The sequence below is a fragment of the Balaenoptera acutorostrata genome, chromosome 3 (assembly GCF_949987535.1).
Source record: "Balaenoptera acutorostrata chromosome 3, mBalAcu1.1, whole genome shotgun sequence".
In the NCBI taxonomy this organism is placed as follows: domain Eukaryota; kingdom Metazoa; phylum Chordata; class Mammalia; order Artiodactyla; family Balaenopteridae; genus Balaenoptera; species Balaenoptera acutorostrata.
This window is the reverse complement of record NC_080066.1, coordinates 68,841,298-68,854,326: the sequence shown is the minus strand read 5'-3', so window position 1 is coordinate 68,854,326 and position 13,029 is coordinate 68,841,298. Positions and strand designations below refer to the sequence as shown.

Genomic DNA, 13,029 nt, shown 5'->3' with positions numbered 1-13,029 from the left:
CCATTTCCTGAGCAGGGTCTCCTGGGGGCCCTGCTGTGGAGAGGGCGCACTCTGAGGAGTGGGCGGGCCGAGAGGGCAAGCCAAGGCCACAAGGCAAACCTCAGGTTGTCACAATCTTTTCCCAGTTGGGGGAGCCCAGACATTTTGAGTTTGTAAAAAATCTGGAAGGGTGGAGCCGAAAAAAGGACAAAAGCTTTGACAGAAGAAGCCAGGCATGCAAGCCCAGCTGGAAAACAAACAGCAGGGCATTCTGGGGAAGAGCCGTGTCCCATGCCCCAGGCCTGGCACCGGCTCCCTGACATACGGCCTCCTTTCCTACGAGGCCTCTGGGGCCCCCACCAGATATTACCAGGGTGTACCTGGGTGGCCTTGCACAGATGGACCCTCGGCACCAGCTGACTTTCCTGGTGCTCTGTGAGGAAATGAGGACACAAGCTTGGTGGCCCTCAGGAGGTCTAAGGCCAAGTCTGTGCCCTCCCTGAGGACGACCTGTACCTGTACGTGCCTGAGCCTGGCACTCACCATCAGATCCTGCCAGCTCAGCCCTCAGCTGCCCTCTGGCCAGCCCTGCAGCAGTATTACCTTCCCAGCTGAGCTGAGTGCTCCCTGGCGTGTGGCCACATCTCCCCAAACTCCATGTTCCAGCCAGTCCCTGCCCACAGCCAGGGTCGGGTCGCATCCCCAGCACAGGAAGCAGCATATTCTAGAACAGTGCTTCCCAGCTGGGGGTGGTTTAGCCCCCCAGGCAATATTTAGCGGTGCCTGCAAAACAGCTCTGGTTGTCCCAGCTGGGGGTGGTGTTGAGGTTACTACGGCCTCTGGTGGGTAGAGGCCAGGGATGCTGCTGGGCCCCTACGACACACAGGACAGCCCCGCAGCAAAGAAGTACCCAGCCCAGGGGGGCAAGAGGTTGAGAATCCCTGGCCTGGGGGTTAGAGCATGACCTCTGGTGTCAGACATTCCTGAGTTCCACTTCTAGCTCCAAAACTTCTAGCTGTGTGACGTTGGGAAAGTTCCTCACTCTCTCCTAGCCTAAGGGTCCTCAGCTGTAAATAGTTCTGTGGTGAGAACTAGCATTTTGAATCCTTGGCAGGGCACCTGGCAGCCAATAAGGACTGGGTACATAGTAGTTCTTCTCATTCATTAATTCACCCATAAAGCACTTCCAGGGAGGCAGGAGTCAAAGAATCAGATCTCACAGTCAGGTTGGACCTACAGATGAGTCAGTACAGCCGCCTGTGAGGAATGATCTGATAGAGGCAAGGACAACTTATTTTGAGGACCCACTGGAACGGGTGACCAGCCAAGGCGGGTGGGGGTGGGTGCATGGTGGAGTTAGGAAAGGATTTTAAGAAAACCTTACTTGACCTATTAGGAAGTCTTGAAATGCACACTTCCAATTCCAAGCCTCAAGATTCAATTCCACACACATTTTTCAGACATCTGCTCAAAGACTGAGGTTCACAGAGGTTAAATGATTTGTCTGAGGCCACACGGCCAGGCAGTGCTTTCCTCCAGCCTGGTAGTAATGGAATGAGAACACCAGATGCTAGTAGTTCTTGGCATTGGAGAGGCAGGACTGTGGAGACAGGTGGAGGTGGCCCCTGGTGGTTCTGTTCACAGGGAGACCACCTAGAGGGCACCGAGGGCTGGTCTCCTCCCCCAGCCTCCCTCGCCTGCATGTCCATCACCAGAGTGGCCGTGGGGTGGGCAGGACTCTGTTCCCGAGAGCCCCTTCTAAGGCAAATGCATCATTAAGAGGGTGGAGTATGCTTTAACTAGCTGCTCAGATTCTCTCAGTAGAAGATGTTTTCAACAAGCCTAAAGTGGAGCCTGAGAAAGGGATGAGTGCCCAGAGGTTTAGGTGGGATTGGGCAGGAAAGACCCAGAAACAGGCCTGCAACACTTCTGTGGAGAGGGGTCCCGCACCATTCGTGGTGCTGGAAGACAGTGGTCAGGGCACGAGGAGGGGGCGTCGAGGAGCGGGTGTGGGGAGCAAAGAGCACGCTGTTACTTGACTACTCATTCCAGATCAGAGGGTGGGTTATTTCTACTCAGAGGTCCTGGAACAAGGCCCAGGAGTGAGGCGCTGGGCACCAGGGCACAGCCTGAGGACATGGGGCTGGGCTTCGGAGGACCTCAATGAACCAGAAATGATTCTTGCCACCAGGAGTCAACTTGTAAACAATCCAGAACAGCATGGTGGCAGACTTTGGCTACCATGTCCTGGACTCGCATGGGGGCAGCCCTGACTGCCTGCCCCAGAGCTGGCAGGGGGAAGAGTCCACCATCTAGGGCTAAGAGGACTCAGAAGGGCTTTACAGCCTTTAGGTGTCAACCCCTCATTTCACCATTATGGATGAGTTTCTTTTATTTTTGATTGAATCAGATATGCAAAGCGAATTCAAATGCAAAACTCTTAGGAAAGATGACAACTTTAAGGCTTCAACAGCTGAGAACCTTACATAATAGCCAATAACCTTAGCTATCTCGTCCACAGCCCCAGGAGGGCGGCTGAAAAGGGCACAGGCTGAAGAGGCAGCGGGATGGCTGGGGCTGTTGGTCTGGGAATAAGACTCACCCCCAACCCGTCCCCTTGGCTTGTTTCAAATGTAACTGAGGCTGGGCCTGCCGGACCATCAGTGTGTAGTTTAAAGGAAAAATGATCTGTTCCCATCTTGGGTGAGCGGTCAAGTCTTTTGTGTAGACAAGATCCACCCTAATAAAACTGCTTCCTTCTGTAAACTTTCGGTGTTGGGTAGATTTATGGAGTGCAGTGTAGGAGAGTCCATCACGGAAAGGGGCTCCCCTGCAGCTCCATCCATCACCACGGGCATCAATTATATACGGTCCTCTTCCTTCCTTCACACCTTGTGGCCCATGGGGATTACAGAGTCAGAGGTATGGATCCCTTCTGCAAGCTTTCTGGCAGATTCATGCAGCTTTTTCTTGGTTACCCAGCTTGACAGGGAGTTCATCACCTCAGCAAGCAGCCAGCACTAATGGAAGCCACTCCAGCTCTTCGCGGATTTTGCATTCATTTCCAAATGCTAAGGGAACCATTGGCTTACACATCCATTCTGAAACGTGGCCAGGGATCCATAGCTAATTTTCCTGATGGTAATTTCTGGAATACTCTCTTTCCCCTTTTTGCTAATCAGGACTAGAGTTTCCTGGGGCTCCAGGTCCCTGGGTTTTCCCAGCAGCTCTGAACTTTGGCCATCAGCCTGGAATGTAATGCCTGTGGCCTGGAGCTTTAGTGCATCCGGAGGCCAGGGAATGTCTTGGGGTCTCCTCTCCTAACCTGGGCTCTGGTCCTTCCTTCCTCTTGTTGCTTTCACCCTTCCTAACTTGAAGGCTGCTTTCATTGCTAGGTAAGATGGCAGCAGACCAGGTTATCAGACCCTGGGCCTTTCCTCTGCCATTTGTGAACATTCTACTGGGTCCTTCCCCTGGGACTAGGGATCTTTCCTTCTGACAGAGCTCAACAGGCCCAGGGCAGCTGAAGACTCTTTCAGCACATTTGCAGGAAACAGCTGCCTGAGGCTGTCTGTGGAGCATTTCCAGGGGAGATGGAGCCCAGGGGTTCAAACAGGAGATGGACTCGGGCTCAGGACCAGTTCTGGGTAAAGCTGAAAGGCCAGACCTTCCTGCCTCCAGTTCCCAGAGAGCTGCGGAGTTGGAATCTGAGGGACAGGACAGCTGTGGCCAATTATTTTATTTTTATAATTTATTTATTTATTTATTTATTTTTGGCTGCATTGGGTCTTCGTTGCTGCGCGTGGGCTTTCTCTAGTTGTGGCCAGCGGGGGCTACTTTTCGTTGCGGTGCACGGGCTTCTCATTGCTCCTGTTGCGGAACACGGGCTCTAGGCGCGCGGGCTTCAGTAGTTGTGGCTCACGGGCTCTAGAGCGCAGGCTCAGTAGCTGTGGCACACGGGCTTAGTTGCTCCGCGGCATGTGGGATCTTCCCGGACCAGGGCTCGAACCCATGTCTCCTGCATTGGCAGGCGGATTCTTAACCACTGCACCACCAGGGAAGCCCCTGTGGCCAATTATGATGGCATCAGCAGCCTGGAACTGAAAAACCTCTGTGCTCTAAAATAGCAACCCAATGGCCAGTCACGGTGCCAGACAGCCCACCATCATTGCACAATTCCTTTGGATTTGGAAGGATTTTATTTATTTAGAATTTTTTTTAAAAAAGTATAAAAGAGTCTCAGATTCAAATGTAATCACTGTCTCTTTCAAAGTCCTATCAGATAAAAACTTCCAGATGTCTGTCACTTGAAAACAAGACACGGGGTGATAGAAGAACTGGGGTCTGTATCTACAGGGTGGGGAGAGGCGTCCTGGTTTCTCTGATTAGGAGAAGAGAACAAGAGTTGAGCACGTGGAAGAAGCTGCACAGGGCAGCACATGACCTTGATGTCAATAACAAGCTGGGGCTCTGAGCTCCTGGTATCTCCCCTGCAGCCGGGGAACTCATTGATCCTGCAAGGACACATCTTGTTGACACACTCTGCTGCTTGGGCCACTGTCAGGGTTCAGCTGAACTCCCCCGAATCCCTGAAGCTTGTCTTAACCTCCCTTCTCTTTAGGTTCCCTGATTCCTGGGCACACACAGATCACAGTATTAGAAGCAGGAGACTGAACTTACCATTTAAGAGTCTTTCTCCCTAACTAGACTGTGAGCTGCTGTCAGCTGAAATGTTACCTTCGTCTCTCTGTATATTGGGTTGGCCAAAAAGTTTGTTCGGGTTTTCCCTACGATGTTACGGAAAAACCTGAACGACATTTTTGGCCAACCCAATACATCCCCAGTGCCTCGCACAGAGCCGGGCACACGGGGAGATGCTCGAAAAATGACCTCGAAGTGGAAGATGGAGACATGGGACATTCACTCTCTCTTGCTGTCCCCAACATCAGGGCTGCTCCGAGACCCCCTCCCCAACCCTGTCTGTGCTCAGACTTCCCCCAGGCCTGTGCACACAACTTCCTCTCTTCTCCTGCTTGCTGCCACCCATGGCTGCTGAAATTCTTGTCCAAGTGCCTGCCTCCCCCGATCCTTCCCTGACACCCCCCTCCCCTAGCCTGGGCCTTTCCTTCTGTAAGATCCTGATCACATGTTGCCTTAATTAGTGTTAGATGAGTCCAGCTGGTTCCCCATTGAGCAGGGGGTCTCCACAGGGGCTCCATGGATAGGGGGGGCCTCCTGAAGTTGAATGCCTGTACCCAGGAGAAGTCTGTAGTTTCTGTTATCTTATTCTCCAAGCTCAGAACTGCTGTTCTGCATTGTTTGCAAACTGACTCCTGTTTGGCAAGAATAATTTCCACTCCCTTTTGATACCTTAGTTGCATATGACAAATGCTTGTTGGATTTAATGAAATTGATTTTCCTTGCTGCATTTTCCAATCAGCCCTGACCCCGGAGTCAGGAGACCAGGGCTAGTCCAGCTGGAGCACAGGACTTGCCGCCTGACCTGTACAAATGGATGCCCTCGTCCCTCCTGGTACTCGGCCCCTTACCCTCAGACTGTGAGCTCCTTGAGGGCAGGGCTCTCACCTCTGAACCTCCTGGCATCCAGCACAGGGCCCAGCACAGAAAAGGCACTGAAAAGATTTGCTGATATAACAACCTAAAATGGGACAACTATTACCATCTGCCTACTTTGCAGGGCTGTTTCTGAGCATGAATGAGGCACAGAAATTTTCTGGAAATATTAAAGTGCTCGGCACATATTACATGACTGTTATCAATATAGGGCAGTTATATTTATATTTTGCTGTATTCAAGCAGGCACGAGACAGTCCAGATGCAGCTCAGGAAATGCTGAGCGTGAGTCGCGTTTCCATCCATCTGCCTGCTGTCTGCTGTGCATCTGTCCCCCTCCCTCCGATTTGGGATCTCTGACTGAGGCCCCCTTAGATTCCAAACGCTCTCACGGAGCAGCTGCTCGTTGTTGGGGAGAGAGCATGAGACTAATATTTCTCTTACTTCTGTCACTTCAGCAGGTCACTCAACCTTCCTGGGACTTGGCTTCTTTATCTGGAAACCGGGAACAAGGAATCCTGCCCTGTCCACCTCACAGAGGAGTTGGGAGAATTCGGCGGGTTACTGAAAGTGACATATAAGTGGGATGGACTGATAGGCCTTTTCTGGCAAATTAGGGGGTGCAAGTCCACTCCCATGAGGGCCAGCCTGGGCAGAGCATATGCATGCAAACCCAGGACACCTGTCTGTCCAAAGCATGCCACGGGGGCATGTGCTGATACTGACAACACAGGCTTTCCCTGCATGGTACTCCACGGCAGGGCTATACCCCAAACAGCTTATAAAGCATGCAGCTATGGACTCCTCTGCCCCTCTGGAAATCCTATGAGGTTTCAGCCTCATCTTGAGAATCAGAACCAGGTGAAGCACATGCCCCAGACAGAACATGACGCTTGTGACACCATAGGTCTGCTTGGGACCTCTGCAACACGATGCCGAGTCCGCAAAGAGAGAAGCCCATGTGGGCTGCCTTCCATAGCACACCTGGCACATCTGGACACCCTCCCAACATCAATGCAGGGCCGTGCCCCTGCACACACAGGCCACCAGGGGCATGCAGGGCACTATTACAGCCCAGGCAAGTGGTTTTGCCACGTTGACCTAGTTTTTGCACGAAGCTCTATGGACTGAATGGGACCGTTGGTCCTGGGGGAACACATCCCCATGCATGGGGGGGCTTGAGACAGCTTATTATAAGTTGATGACCTTGACATCCTTCTTCCACCCACAGAAGATGAGAGGCAGAGAGACCCCAAGAAAGAGAGAAAGGGGGATGAGAGACAGCCCAAGAATGGCGAGATGATGACCCAGAGAGCTGGGAAGAGTGAGAGGGCAGGAGGGCAGCTCTAAACCCGTCCTTACCTCCACTATGTGAGAGGAAAAGCCTGTCTGTGACATCTCCAGCCCGAAGGAGGTTTCATTCTTGTTGGTGCCTGAAACAGAGGGACAGAAAGATGTTAGCTCCGCACCTGATTTCTTAGCACCAGACATGCCTGCAGCTCAGTCCCCAGCACCTGTGACCCGGAAGCACTTGCAGGGAGGTGAGAGGGGGCCCCGGGCCTGGACCAGCTCATCTGCCCCAGCAGCAGGCACCTTCCAGGTGGTCGTGTAGGTTTATTATTAGCAGCTCACTCCCTGCTGAAAAGGACTTGGAACGACTTATATTACAGGGCACGCATACTATAGGGATGTCAACGTAGGGGAAAGATCCAGAAAAGTGCACGGAAAGAAATAATCTGCACTGTTGGCAAGAAATGGAATTTCCCACTTTGTTCATTTCTACTGTTCACCAGATTTGGTTCCAGATGCTTCTGGATGGTTCCCAAATATCAAATTGACCCTTAGGAGGAAGACCTGTCACCACCACAGATTTGCACAGGAATCCCATGCGTGCTGAAAGCTCCTCCCTGCACAGGGCCTCCTGACGTGTCACTGGAGCCAATGTTCTCGTCACTGGAGCCAATGTTCTCGTCACGCGAGGCGACCATTTCGAGAATAAACTCACTGATTTGGATGTTTAATTCTAAGGTGAGGGTCAAACAGGTTCATACTTTCTATTCCTTTATCATGGGTTATGAGGGCTTTTCTTCTCTTTCCCTGTGTCTGTAGCTCGCCATCTCCAATGCAGAGCAGACTGCCTGGGCTCTGGGATGCTGCCCTCTTTCTCTTTTGACAATCCCCCCGTATGGTAGAGCCCAGTATGGCAAGGGCCCCTCTACAGCAATATATGGTGCCAACGAGACCCATGCAAATCGAAACTGGAGTTTGAATTATTAAGGAGAGAGGCAATGTGAGGAAACCCCGCCAAAAGGTCGAGTGGGAGCAGTGGGACTTGGGGAGTGAGCGTTTCAGGCGGTGGAGTCTGGCTCGGCTGGGCTCAACTTGAGTTGCCAGATAAAATACGAGACGCTCAGTTAAATTCGAATTTCAGACAAACAACTAATGGTTTTTTAGTACAAGTCTGCCACAAATGTTGTATTTTATATTTGCTAAGTCTGGCAATGCTCGTTCAAACCCCAATTCCTTCCTGAGCTGTCGGAGCTCTGGCAAGTCATTTGGCCCCTTCGAGCTGCAGTTTCCTCCACGGTAAGAGGAGGGAATTATCAGCAGAACCAGCCTCCGTGGCTGTTTGGAAAGTGCACAGCCTCGCATCCAGCACAGGAGCACCCCAGTGTTGGCGGTCATCACAAAGGGAGGACTCCTGCTAAACCCTCCCACCCCGGGGGGGCTGGATTTCGCTCTGTGGGCTTCACCTGCTGTGAGCCCAGGAGCGTGGACCCCTGTCGAGAAGCAGCGCTCACCTTCCAAGCTGAAGATCCTGTCCCCCAGGGCGTCGACAATGTCCTTCAGGGCCGCCTCATCAGTGACGTTGAAGAAGTGCTTGTCATCGGGGTCACTGGCGATGTATTTGATTTCGTTTAGAAAAGCTTCTGGATTGATCCCCCTGCGGTTGTAGTAGCCCAGGACCTGCCAGGGAACAGGGGCAGGGGCGACAAACCGGGACATGGCACAGACCTCCCCGCACACCCATGGCCCCAGACTCCGACCCTGTTCTAAGATAGGGTTCCAGGGCTTGGGAGTGTTTTCTAGTTTTCGGAGGTTTCAGAACCTCCCTGGCAATGGAGAAAAAACCCCCACAGCTGTTGCGGATAAACCTGGGCAGGACAGAAAGGAGATTCTCAACTGCTCTTTAGGAGAAGATGTAACAAGGAGAGGCCCATTTGAGGGCCTGGATGGCTGGTTCACTGCCCAGAACTGCCCCCCCACCCCAGAGTCCCCAAGGGGTTGATGGCGGAGCCTCTAGAGGGTGGGCAGGGGCAGGACAGGTAGGGCAGGACTCACGGCCACAGCGTATCTGGTCACGTTGTCCCTCTCGCTTTGCTGGATCACCTTCTCCAGGTCTGGGCTGTCGTGAGACTCCCCATCCGTGATGACGATCATCACCTTCTTGGCCCCTTTCCTTCCACCCTTCTGGAAAGCCTCTGAGCTGGAACCCAAGCACAGGCAGAGGGTCACAGAGGAAGCTGGGGATGGGACAGCCCTGGCACTCCTACCGCCACGAAGCCAGGGCTAAGCCCCCGGGCAACCCTACAGGGTGTTGGGACCTCGAACCAAAGAAGAAGCTGGATTGAGATGCCCAGACTACTCGCTCGCCAGCTGCTCAGATGCGTCTTAAATCTGCTTGTCTTTAAAGAGTGACTTTAAAAAGCCCCTCTCAAGTCCTGATCTTGCTGTTTTGGGGAAGCAGGGGGACGGGGCGGGTCTGGGAGGGGAGTTCAGGGTCAGGTGGAGACCTTTAGAGGCCCTAATTTAACGGTTCAAAAGCCCAGCCACACATTAGAATCATCTGGGGAGTTAAAAAAAAAGTGATGCCCAGGCCCCACCTGGACTCATGAAATCAGAATTTCTGGAGTGTGGCCTGGGCACCAGCATTTTTCAAAAGTTCTAATGAACATTGGAGTTGAGAACCACTTCCCTCAGTTCTGAAAAGGTGAGGTGCCAGAGCAATTCAACAGCCGAACAACGCTGGCCCATAAAATGTGTGATGAAGCCTGACAAAGTTCCGATTTTTCCCAGGAGAACTACTTTGATTCTATTTGGGGAACTATTAAATATCAAATTCTATGACAAATATTTCTCTCTCTTGCTTTTTATTTTGTTTTCAGTGGCCGGAGCAGGTGCTTGGCCTGCCTGCTGGGCAGTCCAACCAGGAGCCGGGGGGCTGGCACTCTATGGACTCTTGGAGCTGGTGACCCATCTACGAAGCAGGAAAAATTGGCTCCTGAACCATCACTGGCTCTTGGCGCCTGTGTGAGGCCAACTCTCCTTCAGACCATGAGGTTCTGAATTTTCCAATAAGGACCTAAAAATAAATGTTACCCTTAGACTCTGCAGTGAGTCCTCAAAGGTCTGACTCACAGGTTCAAGTACCATGATGTCAGGTTAAATCCCATCACCCTAAGGCTTTGGTTACCAGGGGTATCTTTTGTTACACAGCAAGCTGATGAGCTGACGTGCGTGATTTAGATGTTAAGGAATTCACAAAACTTGGAATAAATTAGTTCAGAGCATCTTCAAGCTACCAGTTAAGAGAAACAGACCATCTGCCATTCTCTTAGCAATTCTATGATAGTCTGAATATGCTGGCTTTAAAAACTCCTCTAACTTTAGTATGAGGCATGGACTGAAGGGGGGCAGAGGCACACTTGACATGACAAAATACAGAGAATATTTTGGTCTTAAGCCCGACTCAGTGGAGGGAGAATGCTGCTAGTCCTTCAAAGGAGACTCGAGATGCTTCCATGACTTCATTGGAGGGCCAGGTCCAGGAACAAAACTCCAGGAGAAAAAATATAGCATGGGAAAAACAGGCTTTATTACATATGGAGCCAAGGAAGTTTCAGGATCATATTTCCATAGAGTGGAATGGTGTGAATATCTGTATGAATCTGTAATAGCATAAGTATTGGCATGAATCATCAGATTTAAAATTGTGAATTTGTATTGTGTAAAAGACTTGGATTTGTTGCTTTGTAGATCAGACTATAACTTCCTGGAGTGCAGTGAAAGCTTTATACTCACGACAGTTTCCATGAACCTGGAAGCCAATGTGACCCTTTGGAGAAAGGTCATATCACGTCTCCTTTCTGCTCAAAACCTGTCCTGGCTCCCATTTCTCCCAGGTCCTGATAATGGCCCGAGAAACCCTTGGTAATCCCTCTGAGCCCCTCCTCCTGCTGGAATCTTCACTGATCCTGGAACCACCAGGCACGCTCCTGTTTTAGGGCCTTTATCTGAGCTGCTCCCTTTTCTGAAACCTCCCCTGCCAGGCACCTGCTTGGCCAACTTCCTCACCTCCTTTAAGTCTCCACTCAAATGTCAGCTCTTGGTGAAGCCTTCCCTGACTACTTGGTTAATGCTGATTAAATACCTGCCCTCCCCAACCTGCCTGACTGCCTTTACCAGACTCTATTTTTTCCCCCATAGCTTGTATCTCCCTCTAGCATACTAGCTATTTATTTGTTTTTTGTTTTTTTGTTTTTTTGCTTATTGTCTGCCTCACCCTCTAGAATATCAGCTTCACAAGGGCAGGACATTTATCTGCTTTGTTCACTGATCTATCCCAAGTGTCTAAAACAGTGTGAGGCACATAGTAGATGCTCAATAAAAAGTGTTGAGTGAATGAAGGTGGCATTGCAGCGCTGTCCTGTCCCCTCCCCTCAAAGCCACACATGGCTGCCAGACTCACCTTCATGCGCACATTTGATGATGACATTCAAGAACCTTCAGTGGCCAATCACGCTTGTTTTAGCTACAACGTTATAACTCTCACAATCTGACTCCAAACCATCTTTGCAGCTGCAGGGCTTACTACTCCCCAACACGAACCATGCTCAGAGCAAGGCTCTGAATGTAAACGTTCAACTTTCCCTCTCCTCTGCCCTTATTGGGGCAGAATGTCTTCTGTAGAATGTCTTCTCTCCACCTCTCCCTGCTGGAATCCTGGGGTCTGTCAGATATCCCCCATCTTGGCAGTCCTCTCTGGTCCCTCCCTTGGAGCCCTCCTCTCTCATCCTCACTGAGTTAGGGTGGCGCTTACCAGAGCTCCCCTATTAAACCAGGGGTCACGGGTTACCCTCTTTATAACCCCTCAAGTCCATGGCCTGGATCTTTGTACTCTAGTAGGTACACAGAAAAAAATGCATTATGAGTAGCTGAGTGAGGAGAGAAAACCTTTTACCTTAAAAGGCACCAGCTGTAATTTGGGACCCAGACTTGGCTGGGAAGATCAGATTTCAAAGTTCACTTGAGGTGTAGATCGCACACCCCAGCAGTGCTCGTGAGTCATGATGGTTCAAACTACTAGGTGAGTCACACACACTTGACCTGGGGGAGATGGGCTGCGAAATGAGATGGAAGCAGTGTGTTCCATCCCGGCGGGAGTCAGTTAGCTTCTCACTGATAGCTCAGTGGGCGTGGGCTTCCTCCATTCCCCAGGCCACTTCACAAGAGCCTGCTTGGGGTCTCAGGGACTCACCCCCATGAGGGCCCATTTCTCATGAGGGTGAGTAAGAGCCATCTTTACACAGAGGGATGCTCATTTAGCAAAAAAGCTTGAGCAAGTTTCATCAGTGAACAGAAATACACTGGTGGAGCAGTAACTTAATCATAAAGAGTAGTGAGGTTGGGTGACTTCCCTGGTGGTGCAGTGGTTAAGACTCTGTGCTTCCAATGCAGGGGACCCGGGTTCGACCCCTGGTCAGGAAACTAGATCCCACATGCGTGCCGCAACTAAGAGTTCTCATGTCACAACTGAGAAGCCCATGAGCCACAACTAAGGAGCCTGCCTGCCGCAACTAAGACCTGGTGCAACCAAATAAATAAATATTAAAAAAAAAAAAGAGTTAATATTTTGACCACATGAAATCATGTTACTGCTAAATAGCTTTCACATTGTAGAATTCTGCTAAACACGTCGACTAACCCTATGTGAGATGGGATTATATGGTAATGGGACGGTGGTCTCAATGAACATAGCAGAGCTCATATTCGTAGGTGTAAAATTTATACATTTAAAATCTAAATGTTTTGGACATAGTTATCGTAGGAGTTTAGGCCACAGCTGGAAAGATCTGGGGGAACTGACTTTAAAAATCATTCACTGATTCCAGTGGGGGTGAGTACAGTGTGTTCTGAGCCATGGCAGAGTTACTGGAATAAGCACGTAGCTATCTGTCTGGATGACCAGAGATAGCATTCATTATTATTGTGAGTTCTGGTGTGATGTTTAAGGAAACAGCCTCATTGCTCTACAATCTCAGATGTTAGATTTAACTATGTTCTTCACATTCTACTGATGACGAACACCCCACAAGAAGATTCTGCCCTCATACAACCCACATACTTTTCATAGGGTCTCTGTGGCAGAACATATTTCCTGAAGTTGACTGGAAATCCCAGCCCCAAAATGCTCTT

The 13,029-nt window shown here is 50.7% G+C and overlaps 1 protein-coding gene across 2 annotated transcripts in view; it reads right to left on the bottom strand.

Annotated features, from left to right (window-relative positions):
* The window catches only part of ITGA11 (integrin subunit alpha 11), a 128,541-nt gene that overhangs the window by 39,133 nt on the left and 76,379 nt on the right, over positions 1-13,029 (bottom strand). For both annotated transcript variants that reach the window (XM_057543338.1, XM_057543337.1), the window contains exons 8-10: positions 8,896-9,040; positions 8,355-8,520; positions 6,916-6,986 (exon numbers count right to left, since the gene is read on the bottom strand). In XM_057543338.1, coding sequence (XP_057399321.1) covers positions 6,916-6,986; positions 8,355-8,520; positions 8,896-9,040 — 382 coding nt within the window. The remainder of the gene's footprint in view (positions 1-6,915; positions 6,987-8,354; positions 8,521-8,895; positions 9,041-13,029) is intronic.